At 42.5% G+C, this 19,249-nt stretch overlaps 2 protein-coding genes across 2 annotated transcripts; one reads left to right on the top strand and one right to left on the bottom strand.

The window, feature by feature from the left end:
- Positions 1-211: 211 nt before the first annotated feature.
- On the bottom strand, positions 212-7,839 carry LOC129599114 (endoprotease bli-like). The gene is made up of 11 exons (XM_055497258.1): positions 7,057-7,839; positions 6,875-6,973; positions 6,322-6,450; positions 4,834-4,968; positions 4,581-4,656; positions 4,174-4,257; positions 3,975-4,076; positions 3,818-3,888; positions 2,979-3,411; positions 2,208-2,325; positions 212-1,004 (listed from the first exon to the last, which is right to left on the bottom strand). Exons 1-11 carry the CDS (start codon positions 7,234-7,236, stop codon positions 437-439), a joined length of 1,995 nt encoding a protein of 664 aa, XP_055353233.1. The 5' UTR covers positions 7,237-7,839; the 3' UTR covers positions 212-436.
- Positions 7,840-9,531: 1,692 nt separating this feature from the next.
- Positions 9,532-18,666, top strand: LOC129600571 (ectopic P granules protein 5 homolog). The gene is made up of 7 exons (XM_055499139.1): positions 9,532-9,740; positions 9,822-10,388; positions 10,713-11,766; positions 12,074-13,555; positions 13,715-14,415; positions 14,790-15,815; positions 16,091-18,666. The coding sequence occupies exons 1-7, from the start codon at positions 9,696-9,698 to the stop codon at positions 18,443-18,445; spliced, it is 7,230 nt and encodes a 2,409-aa protein (XP_055355114.1). The 5' UTR covers positions 9,532-9,695; the 3' UTR covers positions 18,446-18,666.
- Positions 18,667-19,249: the final 583 nt, after the last annotated feature.

Here is a 19,249-nt window from a genome sequence, read left to right on the forward strand (position 1 = left end):
TAGATACCAGATAAATTTGATGAACCACGTAGAATTTAGTGCAAATGAATGCCAAAGAATTTTTTGAAGTTGGAATACCATAGGCCCTAGGGATAAGACATGTAGACGCTCGCTCGGGAACCCTAGGAGGCTAGGAGTGGCAGTATTCAATGACTTACAGGTACAGTGCATGGGCAACAGCTTGTACGAGGTACAACTTTGTATTTGTACATTATATAAATATTCTTTTAATTAATTCGTGGGGAACATCCACGAGACCAGTAATACCAGTTTCCGGCATAACATTATCGGTTCTAGCCAAAAAATCAAACGGCTCTATTCTTGAAGACATCAACGTTAACGCTGTTGAAAATATTAAAATACTCAAAAGAGATCAAACGAACAAAACTATCTACAGCACGCAAAATAACCATTACAAAAACCTGCAGTCAATGTATCATAGACTCTTTAGTATAAGAAAGAGCCCTAATATCACAGAAAGTAACCAAGAAAACCCCACCCTTGCTACCGCTCCCACACTGGAATGTTCCGCCATGACTAGTTCTTTCGTCCAACGCTGATGCGTATCAAAAGCATCTCCCGGAGCCGGGACACTCTGGCGACTGACGATGTACGGCTTCTCTGTGCCGTAGAGGACCAGTGTGAAAGATTTGAGCACCGTAGGCACCGCGGCGATGGACGATCCAAACTGCCCGTAGCGGATCGTCAGATCGTTGAGGTATTCAATGTGCAGTCGCCATGTCCCGCGCGGATCCTCATCCCACAACTGGACGCTGGTGAAGGCCCAGTTGGTGAAGCCGGCACGACTAGCGTCCAAGGAGCGGCGCGGAAGGAGAATACTCGTCGTGTTCATGGGCGAGGTGAGGGTGACGCGGATGTTGCCGCGCCGGGCGGCTTGAATGGTCAGCACAGCCTGGACATGCTCCAGCCGACCGATGATGTTGCCGGAATCGGCGCATCCATCGGTGTACAGCTCAGTAAGGATTTCGTTATTTATTGCCACACTAAAAAAGTGCGTTTTCTGCGTTTTCTGCGCATGAATTACATCAAAGCTTCGTAAAGTGCAAATGGTGGTATTTTTTTGAAAAATTTACTGTGCAATAGTATAACACGTAAAGTCGTACTAAAATGACCATCTAAAAATTGTTACTCCGCCACTACCTGCATCACTGCTAATTTTGAGCCACTGTATTAGTTGTGCTAACGTAATTCATAAAATGTGGAAAAAGTTTGCACCATATTATGCTTTATTACAAACTTATTATAAAATTACAATAAAACAAAAATTAACGCTTCTTGAGCTCCTTCACGATCGAGAGTTGCCGCGCGCGGATGCCGCGGAGCAGTTTTAATTGGCCAGCCGACAACGATAGTGCACTGTACACAGCTGTTGTACGACGCAGACACGCCGGGTATCCCTATACGTACTTAGTTTACTGACACCCAGGTTATGGGTATGGAAAATCGGGAGCAAAAAGGCAAAACACAAAAAAAGAGCACGCGCGTCCGCTGCGATTGAAAGTGGGTGGGTGGGTGAAAGGGTTGAAATTATTCTTGATTGTCAAAGTGCGTAGACGTGGCTACGCCCGGGAGCGTGCTGAAATATGCAACCAGGGCACCCACAGGAATCCTCCTGAATAATAATAAAGATAATAACCCGGTATATACTATATACAAAGTAAGTACGTCCAAACAATAGTCGCCAAGGTAGGACGTAAGTTCGCTCTTCGTTAATGATAGTGAAATCAATGTTATGTTAATAAATTAGTAGAAGTACACTTCTTTGTTATTTATTTTTAATTTATTAGCTGGGCGGTAAATGGCATGCGGGCTTTGATATTCGATGTAGCACAAAAGCTAATGCTTAGAACTAGGAAAATTCGTGAATGTTTAGTGTTGAAAAGCTAATGGAAAGTCTGTGATACACGTACTGAAAATCCATCTGCTCTATCAATCTGACATGAATATCTATAGTAAAATTTTATAATAAGCGATTAATCACCATGTATTTATGCATTATTAACGAAAAGTTGATCACCTGACCATGGAAGGTGCAACTGTGGACCCGCTAGAGGTGTAGTACTGTACAAACAATTAGACACGTTAACGGTTAATATGGTGTTTCTGTTTATTATGAAAATAGCATAACAAGTAGCGGTACTGTTTATATAATGGTAAGGCTGATTTCACGGCTACCGCGCACTTACTGAGGTGTTGAATCATTTTGCGTCCGACACACATGCTGAGGAGCGGAAGTCGTCCATGAAGCGGCGAGCTCAACAAGCTTGTCGGCGTCCAGTAGACCATAACCGAATTTATTGCTCACTATAACCAACAATTACAATCTCTTTAGGTGGGCAGCTATGCAAAGCACTAGAAAAATACTAGCGGAGTAGCGAATGACCTGTCAAGAAATCCTTGAACTGTTTGTTTAAGATTTGCTGTTGTGAAACGGCGTTGGTTGCGTATAATAATATGTGATCGCATTATCAGAAGTAAATGTGTTTGTTAAATTTACAAAAGAAATTTTTTGAACAAAGTATGTTAAAAGGATTGAAACTGTATGTGGGCAAGGAAGAATCGTGTCGACGACAATAAACGTAAATAAAAGAGATCTTTTCAAATGTATATGCCACATGCTTATGATACGCTGTTTAATCACGTTTTTCAATGGGTGCAGAATAAAATTCAAACAGCTCATTCCGCATTTCCGTTTGCATTTGATTAAGCTAACCAATCTAGCGTAGCCGAAAAACTGATCCTACACTAAATCAATATTAGTTGACGGCGTCGAATACTCTAGTTTCAGCCAAAAAACTATTGATCTCGTTTCATGAACGGCGATCGTGATTGTATACTTACGGAAATTTAATACAGACCAGTTAGTCCAATTCCGATGGTCAGCACGTTAAGGGAAATGATCGTCTACATGCCGTGCTTCGGTGCGTGGCCGCCTAATGATTGTCGAATTTAATTACCTTGTCTATTAGCTCCGTTAACGATCCAGTCATCCAGTAACGGCTTGGGATTGGACGAGCGCACCATTAAGTGCTGCATATCGCGCCATGTTAATTTGGGATTGGCTTCTAAGGCCAGCGCAATGATCCCCGCCGCTAGCGGCGCGGAAGCCGACGTGCCGGTATGCTGGTTGGTGCACGCACGCCGCTGGTTGCCCGGTGTGTCCAGATCGGTGGTCACGACGGCCGGCTGCCAGGAATTTCCGCTGCTGTACGTCGTGGTCAGGGTCGACGGGCACTCTTCTAAATACCATGGTTTGGAACCATCTTGTGCTGCACTGCTGACACTGATGGTATACAGGCTGTTAGCGTAACCGTCGCAACTGCAGCTGTCATCGTTTTTCCCGCCGTTTCCCGAAGCCCAGACGTAAATGGAGCCATAACCTTGCCGACCCTGTTAAAAGCGAACTTTATCGAATTAGGTCGAATATGTGATATAACACTTTACACGAACTATCGATTATGTAGTTGGCTTTTCTTGTTGGCGTGCGATGTTGTTAACCTGAGCAAGAGATCAATGTCTGTTTACACGTTTGAAACCAAAATGCAACACCGGTACCTCATGTTGACATGTTACATTAAGTAACGGAGAAAAATTTACGAAGCGAAAAAATTGTAATTTTCGATAAAACTAACTAAATTTGCAAAGTTTAATTATTAGGATGCTTTATGCTTACTGCACGACCGATTGCTTCAAAATACGGATTTTACAACTGGATTATTAATGTCCAGGTACTTTGTAGTCGCTAAAATAACAATTACCTAACGGGCAAGAAATGATACAGTACTTCGCCGCTTACGTATTTTATGCCATTCTCAAACGCTTGTCTTGCCAGCGGTCCAGGACCATCAACGGTCTGGCCATCGTCATCTAAAGAAAATAATCAACAATAATTTGCATTTTTCCGAGGTCTTGTGATGATGATGGACCCACTATCAGCAGAGATTAAAACATACCGGGTCCCCAACTAGCGCTGTAAGTGTGTACATGCTGCGGGTTCACGCTGAGGGCGGTTGCTTCGACATGATCGGTTACCTCGCCGTCAAGCATTCTGACACCTACGAATTTGCGTCGTGAATAAAAAATTCGATATTCGATGTTAAACACTCCACACAAATATGATCAATCACTAGATATTGCTCGCGTAATTTGTACCTCCAATACTGGCGTTGAATGCCACGCCAACTCCGCAAATATTGTTTCCGGCTACTGCTGCAATTTCGCCGGCACACCTTGTACCTAACGATTTGGTAAAATGTGCATTTTCATGGTATCCGAAACCAGAATCCTGATAAATTTATGGTGCTGACTGGTGAGTCCAAATAATATAAACACAAATTATGCAAAACTTGCAACGTGAAATGCACTCCATCATTATTATCTATACAGACTACAGTGTATATTGGTAAGCTCTCAACATACACACAGATACTCGAAATACACCAAATTGTACTGTATCGTTATTTACATGCGTTAAAGTGCTTAACACAAATAAATAAAACTTTACGCTCATGGCATACTCTAGGTTATACTGTATGTAGGTATCAGTGAAACTACCTTACCATGCTTGTTGTTGCCATCATCCGTCGGTGTGGGGTCGAAACTGCGCCCGTTAATGTCCAAACTGGCCAGCTGGTCCTATATAAAAAAATCGTACATTAGTGTAAACTAATGTAAGTACTTAATATCTAGGTCTGCATTAAACTTTGTAAATTTATTTCTGAATTGCAAAAAAACAGAAATTTGTAATGTTTTATTGCCTAAGTGAAACAACTTATCACTGTATATGAAAGAAAATGAATTAATGATTCTTACGTAATTCGGTCTGAGATCTGGATGACGCCATTGCAGTCCATCATCTAATATGCTGATAGAGATTCCTTTCCCAGACAGTCCGCGCTTCCATGCTTTCTCGACATTCATATCAAATCCTGCTCGCCCCCCTTTGCGCTGCAATCATTGGTAATTTAAAACGGATGCTAGAATTATAATCAAAGCAATGGTCCTGTGTAAATATTTAAAGAAGCCGAAAAACCAGCTGCTTATACATTTACATCTGTTTCACAAAAATCCCGCTCACAACCTAAAAGTTGACGATGTGGCCCAACGGATCAATATATTCTATAGTGTGCTCAATATGAATGCGTATTTTACAGATCGATTACAAATTTACAGAATGTTTTATATTTCCAAGCTTTTTTTTTTTTCCAAGCTTCTTGTACAGATACTCTGTAGGAGCTTTTTTTGAAAGTGTGATTAATGTCTCTGAAGTTATTTATGCCTGTCTGGTTAATTAACGTTGATTTTTTTATGGAAGAAACGACACTTTTTATAGGTAAACCGTAACAACATACCGTTAAATTCTGGCGTGAAAAAAACGCAGGTAGCAGCGCTTTCAGCATGAATTTTGATTTATAGCGATATGCATCGTTACAATGCGTACATACGTGAGCGTGATTAGGCAAGTTTTGTATCATGTCAAAATCATTCCACTTGTCAAAAAACATGTTCGCAAAAATGCACGGTAACTTATTATATGGGTGGATACTTTGCAAGACTTTCACGAAAACGGTCACCATTTCATTCATTATCTGAGCGTTTTCTTGGCAAGATTTTACAACACGTTGTATAACGCAGGTGCTAACGCATTCAATCAGGATAAATTTTTTTAACATGAACGCGCGTCCACGTATCCCTTGGGGGCAGCTCGCTGTACCTAGCTCGCACTGCACACGCCAATTTACAATTCTTTTCAAGATCACAATCACCGCTGCTGCGGTTTGCGTAGTGAACCGGACAATCTGAAGTCGTGGACAATGTCACTTTCTACGCGAACTGTCTTGCAACAGACGCTGTCAGAAAATAAATTATTACTTTACTGCTCCATACACACACACACTACACGTTATAGTACGCCCTATTAAAGTACCGGTAACATGGATGTGAACGATACAATAAGAATTTTATTAATGAATGTGGTGTTTGTACTTTGTACACTTTAGCGTAGTTAATTTTACAAACTAAAAAATTACTGCAATACTAATCAAGCAGATTAACGCAAAAAAACCCTAGTGCTTTGTGGAAAAATAGCAGCACACCGCATTGTCACAAGAAAAGTAAAGTTTAACACAAAAATATTATCATGTGTGTAACCGACATACTACTATTTGACTAATCCTGATCAGGCTTCGTAACTCGTTAGAGTAATACTAGTAAATAGCACCATGTTTACTCTCACGAAGATAACTGTGTGAGTCGAGTTTTCTTAATCTTAACGAAATCTGACGAGGCATACGCACTCACCAAATACCACTGTTGAGTATAAAACGGATCCTGCCACTGACCCATCTGGAGATTTTCTGATGGATGCTCCTCTGATTGTAGGTCTCGTTTGACTCGTTTTTTGACTTCTTGCCGAGCGCTCCACTGTACCTGTTAATTATGTGAAAATCCAGCTAAGCGTCACAAGGTGATATCTGCCTGATTACGATGTGTAATTTTAAAAGTACTGTTTTAAGAAAATAAAACTCTATAGGACGCCGCTTGAGCGGCAAATAGTAAACTACATACAGTACTCGTACCTATATGCACTTCAGTGACTTCGTCATTTCTTACCATTCATTCACTAATATGATTTATATTATAATAAACTTGAAACAGCAACACTTTTTAAACAAATTTTGTATGGACTATGCAGAAACACTAGAACAAAGTCCGCAGCAGACATATTTATTCCCCTGGACAGTGTTTTCTAACTTCACTAGCGATACTAGGAATACTAACGCCGAACGATGTGGGAAAAATCTATAAATAGTTGCTGTTGTGTTAATATTATATTTATATTAGTTACTCTTACTTGTGATTCTCGTTCCAGTTTTGCAAAGGCATTATCGGTAGATCTTTTGTGAATACGGTTCGGAAATTCTAGCAGGTAGTAATCCTCAAGTGACCCCACCTAATCACAATAAAAGATGAAAAGATCCGGGAAAGCGGCACATACGGGGTCGCAGAACAGAATGCCGGCTGCTGCTCGCTGACCTGTCCGACGTAGTTTAGCGCATGTGTGGCTGCCAAATTCCTCGCAGTATCCGAACCGCCTTCTACGCGCACAACAATTTGATGATTATAATTTGGCGGATATTGCGAGAACACACAATTTGTTAATGTGATAATTGCTGCCACAAGGTAATACACCTTGGCAACAACCGCAAGAAACATAGTATAACCGCCGAGCAGAATGTATACATCAAGTTTGATTTTGCAATGTAAGTACTCCAGACGGAATATAATAGCTCTTTTAACGATGATGATCTTCTACCCTCTTCCCACTCCGACCGCAATAACAATCAGTAAAAATCTGGAGTATATTAATAGGAGTTCACTCAGGTGGTCTATATGGCAATAATCGATTTTGGTCGTATCCACTAAGGCGAAACAAAATTTACGTCGATCTGGCCGCTGAGCAAGTCTTAGACTGTGGTTAGCAGCACCGCGCGCACACACTACTGAGTACCGAGAATGATTTCATGCACGTAATAGGAGGGCGGATTTAAAGGTCCAAATCTCACCAGTTGCCGAATTAAGTACTATCAAAAAAGCGATCGATATCCCGTTTTACATGGTTAAGAAACCCGGAAAATAATTTTGAGAAAGGTGTTTAGAAAAAAAGTGAGCGCGAATTCAGCTTTCCCTCCGATGGTTAGTATTCAATACGCGTGTGGCTTTTTAAAACTGCTCACAAATGGTCAGCCGCCAGTGTGAAGCGATTCGATTTTGTTGACTTTTACGGACACGACTGCGCAAGAAGGCGGTGACACTGTATAATTTTAAGGTTAGTTTAAGGTGTATACAGTATTTGTAGGGTACAACTACTTTGTAGTACTCACTGTACTCATTTCGCTATCGGAAAGTGTATGTAGGTACAGGAGTGGTACCAATCGTATTATTTTATTTATTTTACTCGTATGACTTGAACAGTTTGCTGTTCCCAAAATTAATTTTAATGTACAATGAACATAAACACTGACACTGTACACTGACATAAAGCAAGAACGACAATACGGTATGTAGTATGTGCTGGTATATAAAGTTTCATCTGTAAAGACATAAAACTTTCCGCACGCTGCTTTTTACATCTATATATCTATATAGGAACAGTAAATTCGTATAGTAATTTGTTTACGCTGTAATTTACAATATTTTTATACTCGTAATAGAGTACTGATTTTGTCCTACAGACAGAAGTATGTAATTGTACAGCTTCCGCACATCGGATGTGGGATATGAATAATTCGAACAATCTTGCGGTTTGCTGAATTGCGACAGACGCCGGTAGTGGTCATAAATTGTGAATATGAATTATGAATACTGATAATAATCACACTAAAGTTTAAGGTAAGGTGATACAGTGCGAAAAAAACTTATTATGCAGAAGCCGTGCGGCACTGAATTGAGAATGATTAACAACGCGCGATTGCGTAATAAATTAGCGCACAAGACAAACAGTTCATTTAGTACAAAATCTTACGACCTACACACACCACATGGATTGTAATTTGTACGTACTAAAAAGTAAAACGCAATCGAGTAGGCACGTGCAACGCAAGCATTCCATTGATAACTGTTACGTACTTAATGTAATTAAAAACTTGTCTTCCCTGATTTTTTCTGTCAGCAGTCCATAACCAGACTCCCATTCTGATGATATTCGCACAACTGAAATACCGCAGTTACCATTCTGGTAGTTTTTCGACATCCTGAAACTATAATTTTACGCAAATGATTTACCTAAATGTGTGTTTGCGGAGTGCGGTTTTGTGTTTTTATTACAGCATAAAAATATTAATTTTATAGGAAGAAAAAATGTACTGCCCTACGAGTTTTCCGTACTTGTTAGGTTAGTCAGTGGTTGAGGAACAATTACAAACAGTTTTTTGAAACAATTTCATGCAGTAGAACTACGGGTATGTAACACATACTTCCACTACTTCTGTCTTCTGGTATAGCTCACATCAGGAATACCGGTTTTATTATTCGGGATACGCTGTTCTGCAGTTCCGTATTTCATACAGCGCAAATTATTGTGCCTGCGTTTCTGTCAACCTGAGACCTTAGCTTGTTATCTTCTCGCCACTTTCAGAAAACTTCAAGCAGGTAGAAAGAACTAAAGATACAGGGACCAATTCAAGGTCAAGTAAAAATGTAAGCAAAAGAAACTTTTCTTCCCGAAATATCTTCTTCCGAAATCTGCTTTTGGACACGGCTATAGAATACAGGTATTTATAAAAATTCAGGCATAATTAAATACATACTAACAAGTTGTAAATTTACAAAATACTTGGAAACCTGTATATGTAGAACTGTCTTTATTTACGTAGCATCTGTTTGGTCTTGTTGCACAACGCGGCCTGCTGTTGCAACTTGCGGCAGTTGCAGTGACGTATGGATTTGTTATGATGCCAAAATCCTGCCCTTAATTTATAATCATGTTATAATGTTATCGTATGGCTTCGAGAAACGCTGGCTCATCACACTTTTGGATTCAGCACAAGACTGATTAAACTTCTTTCCTTAATTGTTTTTTTAAACTTTTTGAATTATATCATATCATATTCTACGACTTATACATAGTTGTATATGTCGAAGCATGAGAAGGTTTCGCTGACGTTTGGTGTACAATGGAAGCAGTAAAAACGCGGAAACCTAAATCCCAGAAGCTTAAGGTTGATTATCATGTATAGGACTTACGACTTATGACTTGCCGTATTATTACTGCCTCATTTCATAGTTCTGTCGTTCTGTAGGAGAACTCGACCGAAGTGGCTGTCGAAGATGAGGACGAAAGAATTCCCGTTCTCGATGCACAGTTCCTGGCAGACATTGCTGATGATTTGGGCCATTTGGCACGTGCAAGTGCACAGCCTCTTCCTGAACAGGAAGAAAATGTGATACAGATTGATTCGGAACTGGAGGATCACACAGGGGACGCAGAAAAAAGCACAGAACAGCCTGTGAATCATGTTCTCGACCCATCTGTCCAAGGTGCGGAGCACATCGCTGAGGAACAACCTTCTGCAATCAGCGCACAACGCACGATCGCGAAACCAGCGAATCCTTTTGCCAGAGCAGCGGAGCCTGCAGCTGTTGCTTCCTCTGTTTTGTCCGTCAGGCAGGATGTTGTCGAAAGACCCAGAGAATCTTCTCCAGCGGTCATGAATAGGGAATCTCTGTCTTCGCGGTTGATGTATCCTTCACTGAAGGAAACTAGCAAAGCCACCGAACTACGGCCTCTTTCACGAGCAGAGATTAAAATATACTTCACCAACGCAGAAGCAGGAGCATTGGAAGCGATTACGGACCACTTTATCGAGGTACGGCAGTGGAATGCACAACTGTTTTTTATTTGTCTACTTACATATCGTTTCGTGTACTATCACTAATTTTTACACCAAAGATTGTACAAGGAACTGTGCTCGTGCCTTTTATGTACTTAGCTGTGCATATTTTTGTGGTTCATACATAATATTTTTAAGTTTCTCTGTTTAACATTTTGCGGATATTCTCCCAAATTTAGCTGGACAAGTAGTTGCTTATTGTGATATGTACGTTTTTTAAAGTTGTGGGGTCGCGTGATTGATATCAGGCCGCTTTTTTGGCTTTCGAATAGACGATTATCTGTTGATTGTTGATTTTAGTCAAATGCGGTGGCGGCATTCGTGAAGCATCCCTTGTATATTTACCTGATGGAGTATTTAAAGGCTCTCACAGCCTATGAGAATTCCATTCAAGATCTGCACAATCTGATTAAAGCTTACGAAGGATCTCGGGATGGTGTCTGGAAAATAACCGATAACCGCGTCGCGGAGAATTCTCGATGCGCCGACAGCAACAAAGTGACTGGCGAGCATTTTTATCGACAGTGCCATCTTGACCAGAATGCCCTGAAGGATCTCGGTACGAATCTGGAAAAAATCCGGGAACTGTTGTACAGAACATCATTTAACCACAAATGCACAGCCGAGTTGGCGCGTTTCCAGGTGGAATCCTTTCTGTACAGTGCTGTGCGAAGAAATCCCGTAACATCCAGCATAGCCGATTCATCGAGTTTTGTGCCGCACGCAGGATGTATTAAAATGTCCGAAACGTCGGAGTTGCGCGTTTGCATTGGTGTTCTGTTTTCTTTTCATCGTATTCCGCTCGGAAGTGAAAAATTCCGTGAAGACATCAAGTTGTGGTTGTGCGGATGTGTGGGAATTTTGATTCGCTATTCGACATTTTATGATCAGCTTTTTGTACTCAATCAAATACTCCGTTGTCCTTCGCCAGTGATTCAGTGGTCTGCAGCATTTCTGCAAATCGCTCTTCCGAATTCGTTCACTCCAAAATCATGCAATGACCCCTTTGTAAAGCATTTTATCGTCATGCTCCGTGTTTTACTTCTACCTGTAAAGGCAAAAACTGAATTCCTGTCGCATCTGGCGCTGGATACTTTGGAGAATGACGATGCTGATGCCAGTTGGATTGTGGTGGATCCCGATGCGGACGGACAGGAGTTAATGGGGGGATCGGTCACCGAAGTGCAGGAAAATGATATATTTGTGTTACTCGCTCAGTTCCCATTTAGCAGACTGTTTTCTACTGTGTTTGGCTCAGATTTTCTTGATCTGGAACCATTCGGCATGATAGTCGAGTACGATGTTTTGGCTTTATTTGGGTTCTGTTATGAGTTTTTGGATGTGATATCCGAAGGTAAGCATGGACGCGCACAGAATTGCCAGTTTTACCGCTGATATTCAGTTTATCGTATTTTCTTTTTATACATCCGTTTTTTTACCTCTGTAAGTGAATTGAAAGATTTGTTACCTACAGTACTCGTATACTTCATGTGCAACAGGTTTATTCAGATTGTTACTTATGGTTAGAATGAATTTAATTGCAATTCAGGCTTTTCTTCATTTCTGTGACGCGATATAATTAATGGTTCTTTAGCATGTCCTTATGGTTCAGTTTGCATTGGAGGGAGTTGGATGCCTAATATTAAACTCTGATATTTCAGGTTTCAGTAATCCTACTCTGAGCAAATACTCTAGATTTAACAAGAAAGCGGCACAAATTGTTCGAGAAATCGTCGCGCATCTCAAAGAATTTTGGGAACGCTTTGCCGAAGCGACCACATTACCTTCCAGCATTACTGCCAACCTGAAGCTGCAGTTGGAAGAGATCATTGTTCGTGGTTTTGCGATCCTCACCCAAACCGGAAACAGCGGCACGATGCAGTTTCTTGTTGGATGGCCGTCGGCCTGTTTGTCGGCTGCTAATATTTGGCGAATTGTGTGTCTCGTAGAAGATCCGCTCAGCAAAGAGATTGCCTATCTTCCCGAGGTCAGCCGGTGGAAAGCCATTTTGAACGAGGCGCACCGTAGCGATAAAATGCAGGAGCGATTGCGAAACTTGGACGAAGCGAGCGCAACGTATCTCTTGACCGCCCTGTCCAATGTTATTGAAAACTGTGATAAAACGTTATTGGATCTTGTAGAAACGATCACGTTGGAGATTTTGCGCCTGTCGTTTTTGGGGCCTTTACGTACTACGTATGCGCGCACTGGGAGAGATATCGTTGTTGGCATATGCCAAAAGCATCCGGAGATCATAACCGAGGTGCTTGGTTTCGTTCGGCGTCATTTGGATCAAATTGGTTCGATGGCGGTTTTTCTGTTCCAGCAGATGCCATTAAAACAATGGGACATCGAACGGGCTGACTTGGAAACTATATGTGAATGGTTGGTAAATGTGCAGACGGTGCAAGATGTCCCGAGTTTGTTAGCACGGGAGATCCTGTCTAGTTTAAACTGGGGCTTTCTAGAAGATGGAACGTTGTTCCTACGAGCGAATTACCACCATTACGTGGCAGTGGCCATTGTGGAAGTGTTTTTGAAATTTATTTCCAGTAAACGACGTCGTGCACTGTTGTACGAAAGCCTTTTGCGGCTGTCGCATATGATGACAACGGGGAAGGCCACTCCGGAGCAACAGTTTGTTGGCTGGTGCTGGGAAGTTTTGTTGGATCTAAAATTACATCGCATACAACAGCTTCGTGAGGCCGTCAGCTTACTACGAAATAACGCCATCATGGATGATGATGTACCTAGTCTGGCAAAAAATCTTGTGCATCTCGGTCCGCTTCAGGCTGTGGAACAAAGGCAGCCCATGGCCTGCTTTGTGACATTATTGATGACCGACATCGGGCACTCGACCACGGGAATTTTAGATAAAGGACTGGATTGGCTTGCGGCGCTGGTGGAAAACTATCTGTACATTCCTAGTTTGCAAGTGCTGGAAATCATTACTCCTTTGTTCTTTGCTAATAATCAGTTCATCTATCTCCTGCAACAAGATCAGTTCCATAATATCATCAATTCCATATTACAAGCAGATGCGACATACGTTCGGATGGTAAAAAACCTGCTGGTTGTGGACTTTCCAGGAAAAATTTTGCGAACGTTTGGAAATATGCTGCTTCATCAATTGATGAATTCGGGTAAGACCGTATGAAATATGAATGCATAAGTAACTGCGGTAGATTAGGTCTGAAAACTATTTCACAATATAGCCCCACATGTTAAATACAGTCGTGCTAGTGCCGTATGTGTCGTTTTGTGTTACATTAACGACGCTGTCACGCTGTAAATTTTTTTAGGGGCCAATTTGCCATTGGCCATACGAATTTGGGCGAGAATTTTGACATCGTTGAAGAACTGGAACCGCACCCGCGAAGTGTTATTTATACTGGATCAGATTATCAAATTCGCTTTTTATTCTAACGAACTGGACATTCTTTTGGCTGTTGTTAAAGAAGCGTACGAAGAATTCCGTCAAATGCGACCAGCCCGTGGCAGCGGTGCCATGACGTCGTTGGTATCATGGATGACTTCCGGTGCTAATCCGGCTTATGTACCAGTGGAGATTCACCTGCTGATTGAAGTTCCGTGGTTGGCGTACGTCATTTTACGCGTGGAAACCGAAGCCTCTGCACCGTTATGGACGACATTGATCGAGGAGATTACCGTTGAGAAGAAGCCTTTTGAAAATGGATTAAAAAAGGCTGCACATGATTTAGGGATTGTTGTTCCGGCTGTGACGGACTTGCCAGTTCACCGTTTGGCACAGTTGGTGATAGCAATTGATGTTGAAGCGGAAGCGTTTCCTCTATTATGCCAGGAGTTTTTTCAGTTATTTTTGCGGCGGGGAAGCAATCACTGCTCTGTAGGCGATCAATTTTTGCTGTCTGCTTGGGGAACTAAGTTGCTCAAACCTATTAAACAGAAATTCAAAGAAGCTGCGGAAACGTACAGAAAAAACGCCGGATCACCGGAGCATCGTCATCCGCAGTTTTACGAGGTATTGCTTGTGTTAATATTTCGAAGTTAGTAGAGTGAGATGTTTGCTTCGTACAATACGGTGCTGGGGATCAGATTGTCTGATTTTATGTCATGTCTATGCGCCAGAACATCGCCCATCCCGGCTACCGGTGTTCTGAAAGCGGTAAATTTAAAAAAGAAAACAAGAATAATTCTTAAAATAAACAGTATTTTTTTCCTTGTTAATTATAACTGTTTTGCGCTTTACGGCATCCTGATCACACGTAATCACGTAATCCATCCGTTCATTTATCAGTTGCTTAATTTTAAAGCGGTTGCATGATCATTCACTTTCATTTATCAGTTCATTTATCACTCTCATTTATCAGTTGCTTAATATTAAAACGGTTGCAGGATCTTCAGCATGCGATGAATGCATTTTCTTTTTGGATGGACGAACCGAAACTGCATCAGTCCAGCCTCTATCTGCCATCTCTCCCTTCCGAATACGAACCTGAGTTACTTGGTAGCATTCTTTCAGCCAGATGTGCGCCCTGGATTCAGTTTGTTGATCTGCAGAGTATGTTTGCCACCATGCGTTCCCAGGCCGAACACTGGATTCCTTTCGATGTTCATGTTCCTCGGCGACGCTCTATGGGTTTAATATCGCCCACACGAATGCAAGAGTGCCCGATGAACCCTCCCAGTACATATTCTAACCAAGCTCCCTTTGAGCCGGTGGACCTGCACGTTCTTATGGATCCGTCACGCGTTGTCCCACTGTTACGACCCGATTTAACTGTGATTGAGGGATCGGCGAAATCATACAGCACCACTGTGTCCGAGCATGTGGGATTGGATATGACCTTCTTGGAAATGATAACGGAGGTGAATTCGAATGTGGACAGGGAAATCACCGTACTCGTAGCTTGCCGAAAGGGACAATGCTCGGGCCCTGCGGAAATCGCTTTGCGGTTTCGTGAGTTTGTTCGGAACGAAGCGGTGTATCGTGGTTATGTGCAGAATCGAGAGAACTGGGGAAAAGTTGTTGCTGTTGCGCAGAACATTAGTTTAAAGAAAGTGGTTACGGCCATTGTGAGATTTGAAGCGGCTGTCTCGGAATTGATTCGCCTTAATAATACTCTGGATTCCAAGGAGAATGAAAAAGTTAGGGAGGTTGGAGCGATGTTGTTTTACCATATTTTAGCGTATGTGGGTGATGAGTCAGATGAACACCCTTTAGCTAGAAAGTTTTTCCACTCATGTGTGGAAATTTTGGGCCAGTATTTTGTAGCGAACCAATCCGTACAGTGTGGGTCGTTATTGGAGACTTGTTTGAATAATCAGAAAGCGGTGCCGATGTTGTTACCGCATTTGACGCCAAATATCGTGCCCAGCCAGTTTCTTGGAATGTACCGAAAAATTCAACAAAGGCTGCAGGTAAGATCGACTATTGCTGTTTTTTGCTAACTGCAGACATCACAGAGTTCGTTCGGTTGAGTTTGCTTCTGTTAATGCTAATTTTAAGTGATATGTATGCAGCGCAAATAATTCTGCATTGGCAGTAGCGGCGTTTTCGTTTTGCGTGCTTATACGGGTACGCGTACGTACTTTTTTTACAATATTTTTGAAAATCACAAATCCGTGTTTTATAGGCGCCCCTTTTCGTATCCGCTTGTTAAGTACCAGTTTTACGTATTTCAAGTTTATTTTAGAACAAGAACAACGATGTCTTGATGCACATGCTGTCCACATTCGATGTTGCGCGTTGGCTTTCGGACCCATCCGTAGACATCAACAGTCGCTTGGAATTGTTAAGCATTCTCGCATACGGAATCAGCCAGCTGGGATTTTTACCGTCGTTCCAGGATTATCCGCTTTTCGAAATCTATGCTCAGCACGTCAGAAGTATGTTGGAATTTCGTTTTCCAGCACACTTCCTGGATGTGTTAAGAATGTTGCTGTCATTGTCCGAGAAGAGCGCTATCCCTGCAAACGGTTGGTTCTCGTGCCTTTTTGCTGTTTTTGGGATTAACTTCCAACCTGACATGGATCTCTTGGATTTGCACAATTTTTACGCACAGATCGTGGAATCGCAGAACGGTGTAAATACTGGACGAATTCCGCTGGAAATTACGCTGCTTGTGGTGGAAGAATTAAGCCAACGTTTCCATCACGCACGACTAGCGACGAAGAATTCGCAGATGTACGGCCTATACCCGGTGTGGAAAAATTACATGAACTCGGTGGTTGTGCTCAACATTATTTTTGGTGTTGCGTTGCTCAATGGATATTTAAAGCCGGAGGATACTTTTGCGAAAATTGCGGGGCTGTTTGCGCCGTGGATTAACTATGTCCGCTTGGACAAAGAAGATTGCCCACCGTGGCTGCAGGCAGATACGCCATACGCTCAAAAAATGGTGGCCGCTTTTACCATGTTATGCTCGAATGTGATCGAAAAATCTCCGGGAATGTTTGGGAGCATTTGGGCATGGTGTTACAACGGGTTTTTTACCGGGAAATCGGAGACCTTGATACTATCGACGATTTGCATTGAGATGTTGACGTTGAAATGGGAGAAATTTGTTGCAGATTATAACACCATGCAGCAGTTCCGTTCAATCTGTGAAAATGGTCTAATTCAAGAGGAAACGTTTTTGTCTAACATTTTGCCGAAGTTACCGTTGAGCTTAATCGTTACGGTACATAAGCAGCATTACCCCCAACACCTGAATTCCCTTTGTCTGGACCTTATTAGTATCATCGCACATTTTAGCATGCATTCCAGTTTTCGTCCAGGAGCAGAGATTTTGGATCATTTTGTGACCGAAATGAGCGGTTTTGATTGGCATGCACTGGATTTTGCGTCTCTGAACCACAGCCTAACCGCAGTTGCGAAGAATCCCGAAGGAATCGCGAGCCGGAGTGATGGACCATTGGAAAACACCCCGATTATTCGCTTTCTATCTTTGATTACCGAATTTGATTTCGACAACCTGAAGCCCAATCAGGACACCATGGACAAACGCGCTGTCTTCGTCCACATATTTGGCAGAGCCTCCGTTGCATGGCATGCGGCCAAAAATACGGCCACGTTGGTGGATTTTGTGCAGAATCTGTTGAAGAAAGTGGAAGATGTGTGGGCCAGTGCCGAACCCGGTATTCGGTATTATGGTTATCTGTCGTTGTGCTCGGAAGTGTTCAGTCTGTCTAACTTTGTGACAGATAAGAAAGTTGACAGTGTGCTACGGGATTCCCTTATGATTTGGATTGCGATGTCCTTGGGGAATCCCTTATTGGTGCCCATGATTACCGCTTGCTGCCGGTCTGTAGCCATTTTGGAACACATGGCAAGATTTTTGGAAATTCTTATAGTGTCCTACTTTCGTTCGGCACATCATCAAGGCTGGGATCCGATAGTCGCGGCAGTCGAACCGCCTGAATTAAGTGCCGCGGAATTCGTTAAAGAGAACCTCTCCCAGCAGAATTTTCTCACGCTGCACGCACATTTTTGTCGTGTTATGAATCAGACTGCGGACAATCCCAACCGGCGTATGGAGTTTTTCCGAGAGCTGATTGACTGGTGTAAAATCCGTCCATTACCGGAATACGAATCGAAAGTCTTTGTTCTGTGGCACCAAGTCTTGGTGGCGGTGGAGTACATCGATAATGGCACGGAGGTGACAATTTGCATGCGGACATTTGCAGAAACCGTTTCGGGATTTGCGGAACAAAAAGGGGGGTTTTTAAGTGCCATTGGAGTAGGGAAGCCGTCGGTGTTGTCGCGGCATTTTAAAATGGTTGCGCGGAGTGTGGCGGCGGTGATCAGTCCGATGACACCGGCGGGACGGAGTTCGGGTAAAGCGGCGACATTGGCCAATGAGACGCGGAACAACTATGAGGCGATGAAAGGGAGGAAAGAGTACGCACAGTATACCGAGGTGTTTGCGGTGGCGGATGGCTACATTAGCTCCCAAGGATCATTAACGTGGAAGGATATTAGGAAATTGTTGACGGAATTGTTGCAGATTTTGTATAAACAGTACAACTACTTGCCGGTTGCGGAATGAATCTATTTGTTTGTTTTAATCTTTCGTATGCTGTCCTTTAATCCTTTTAATGCACGAATTTTGTGATTTTTTTAAGCTTCCTGTATAAATTGCAAACCCCAAATCGTGATTAATAAGCCTTGGCTAAATTTGTCTTGCGGTACATGTAATGCAACTCTGTTGCTTGTGGCTTTTCGTTCCGTGGATGAAGGTGGAGAAACGTTATAGCGCGATAAATAAATAATTTACACCTGCTTATCCCGAAACTGGCACTGACCGATTGAAAAACAGGGTTCCGAAAGCGAAATCAGTACCATTGATTAACCTAGTTTCCGCTCGTAAATTGACAGCAGAGAAAAGAATTCCCTTGACAAGGCAACGAGCTATCAGTCGCCATTAAGCCGGGAAAGGTCAGGCCCAGATCTTAATGTTCTCTAGTAATAATATTGACAAGTGGGGGTGGGCGCGCGCGCCGAGTGTCAGTCGCCGCGGACGGTTTTTTACTGCTCCTGATTGTCTCGCGACCTGGTTGGTGTCTATGTGCCGGTGGAGAATTTCTCTCGTTCTCACTTTTCCAGGCCAGGATTAATTATAACGAGGACGGGGAAAAAGATCTGCAGCTGTTTAACGACGACCCGACGCGACGCCGAGGGAAATGTTCGGGAAAGTAATTCATAAACTGTAGCGGCGTTTGACGTAGGGGTCACGCGAAATATTATGTTGTTGTTTATAAACCGATTCTGACTGATTGTACGTGCGCGCGGTCGAAGAGTATACGCATAACGAGTAAGTCGAGCTTTGAATGAAAACGCCAGTTGTTGCGAA

The sequence above is a fragment of the Paramacrobiotus metropolitanus genome, unplaced genomic scaffold (assembly GCF_019649055.1).
Source record: "Paramacrobiotus metropolitanus isolate TYO unplaced genomic scaffold, Prichtersi_v1.0 Parri_scaffold0000004, whole genome shotgun sequence".
Classification (NCBI taxonomy): domain Eukaryota; kingdom Metazoa; phylum Tardigrada; class Eutardigrada; order Parachela; family Macrobiotidae; genus Paramacrobiotus; species Paramacrobiotus metropolitanus.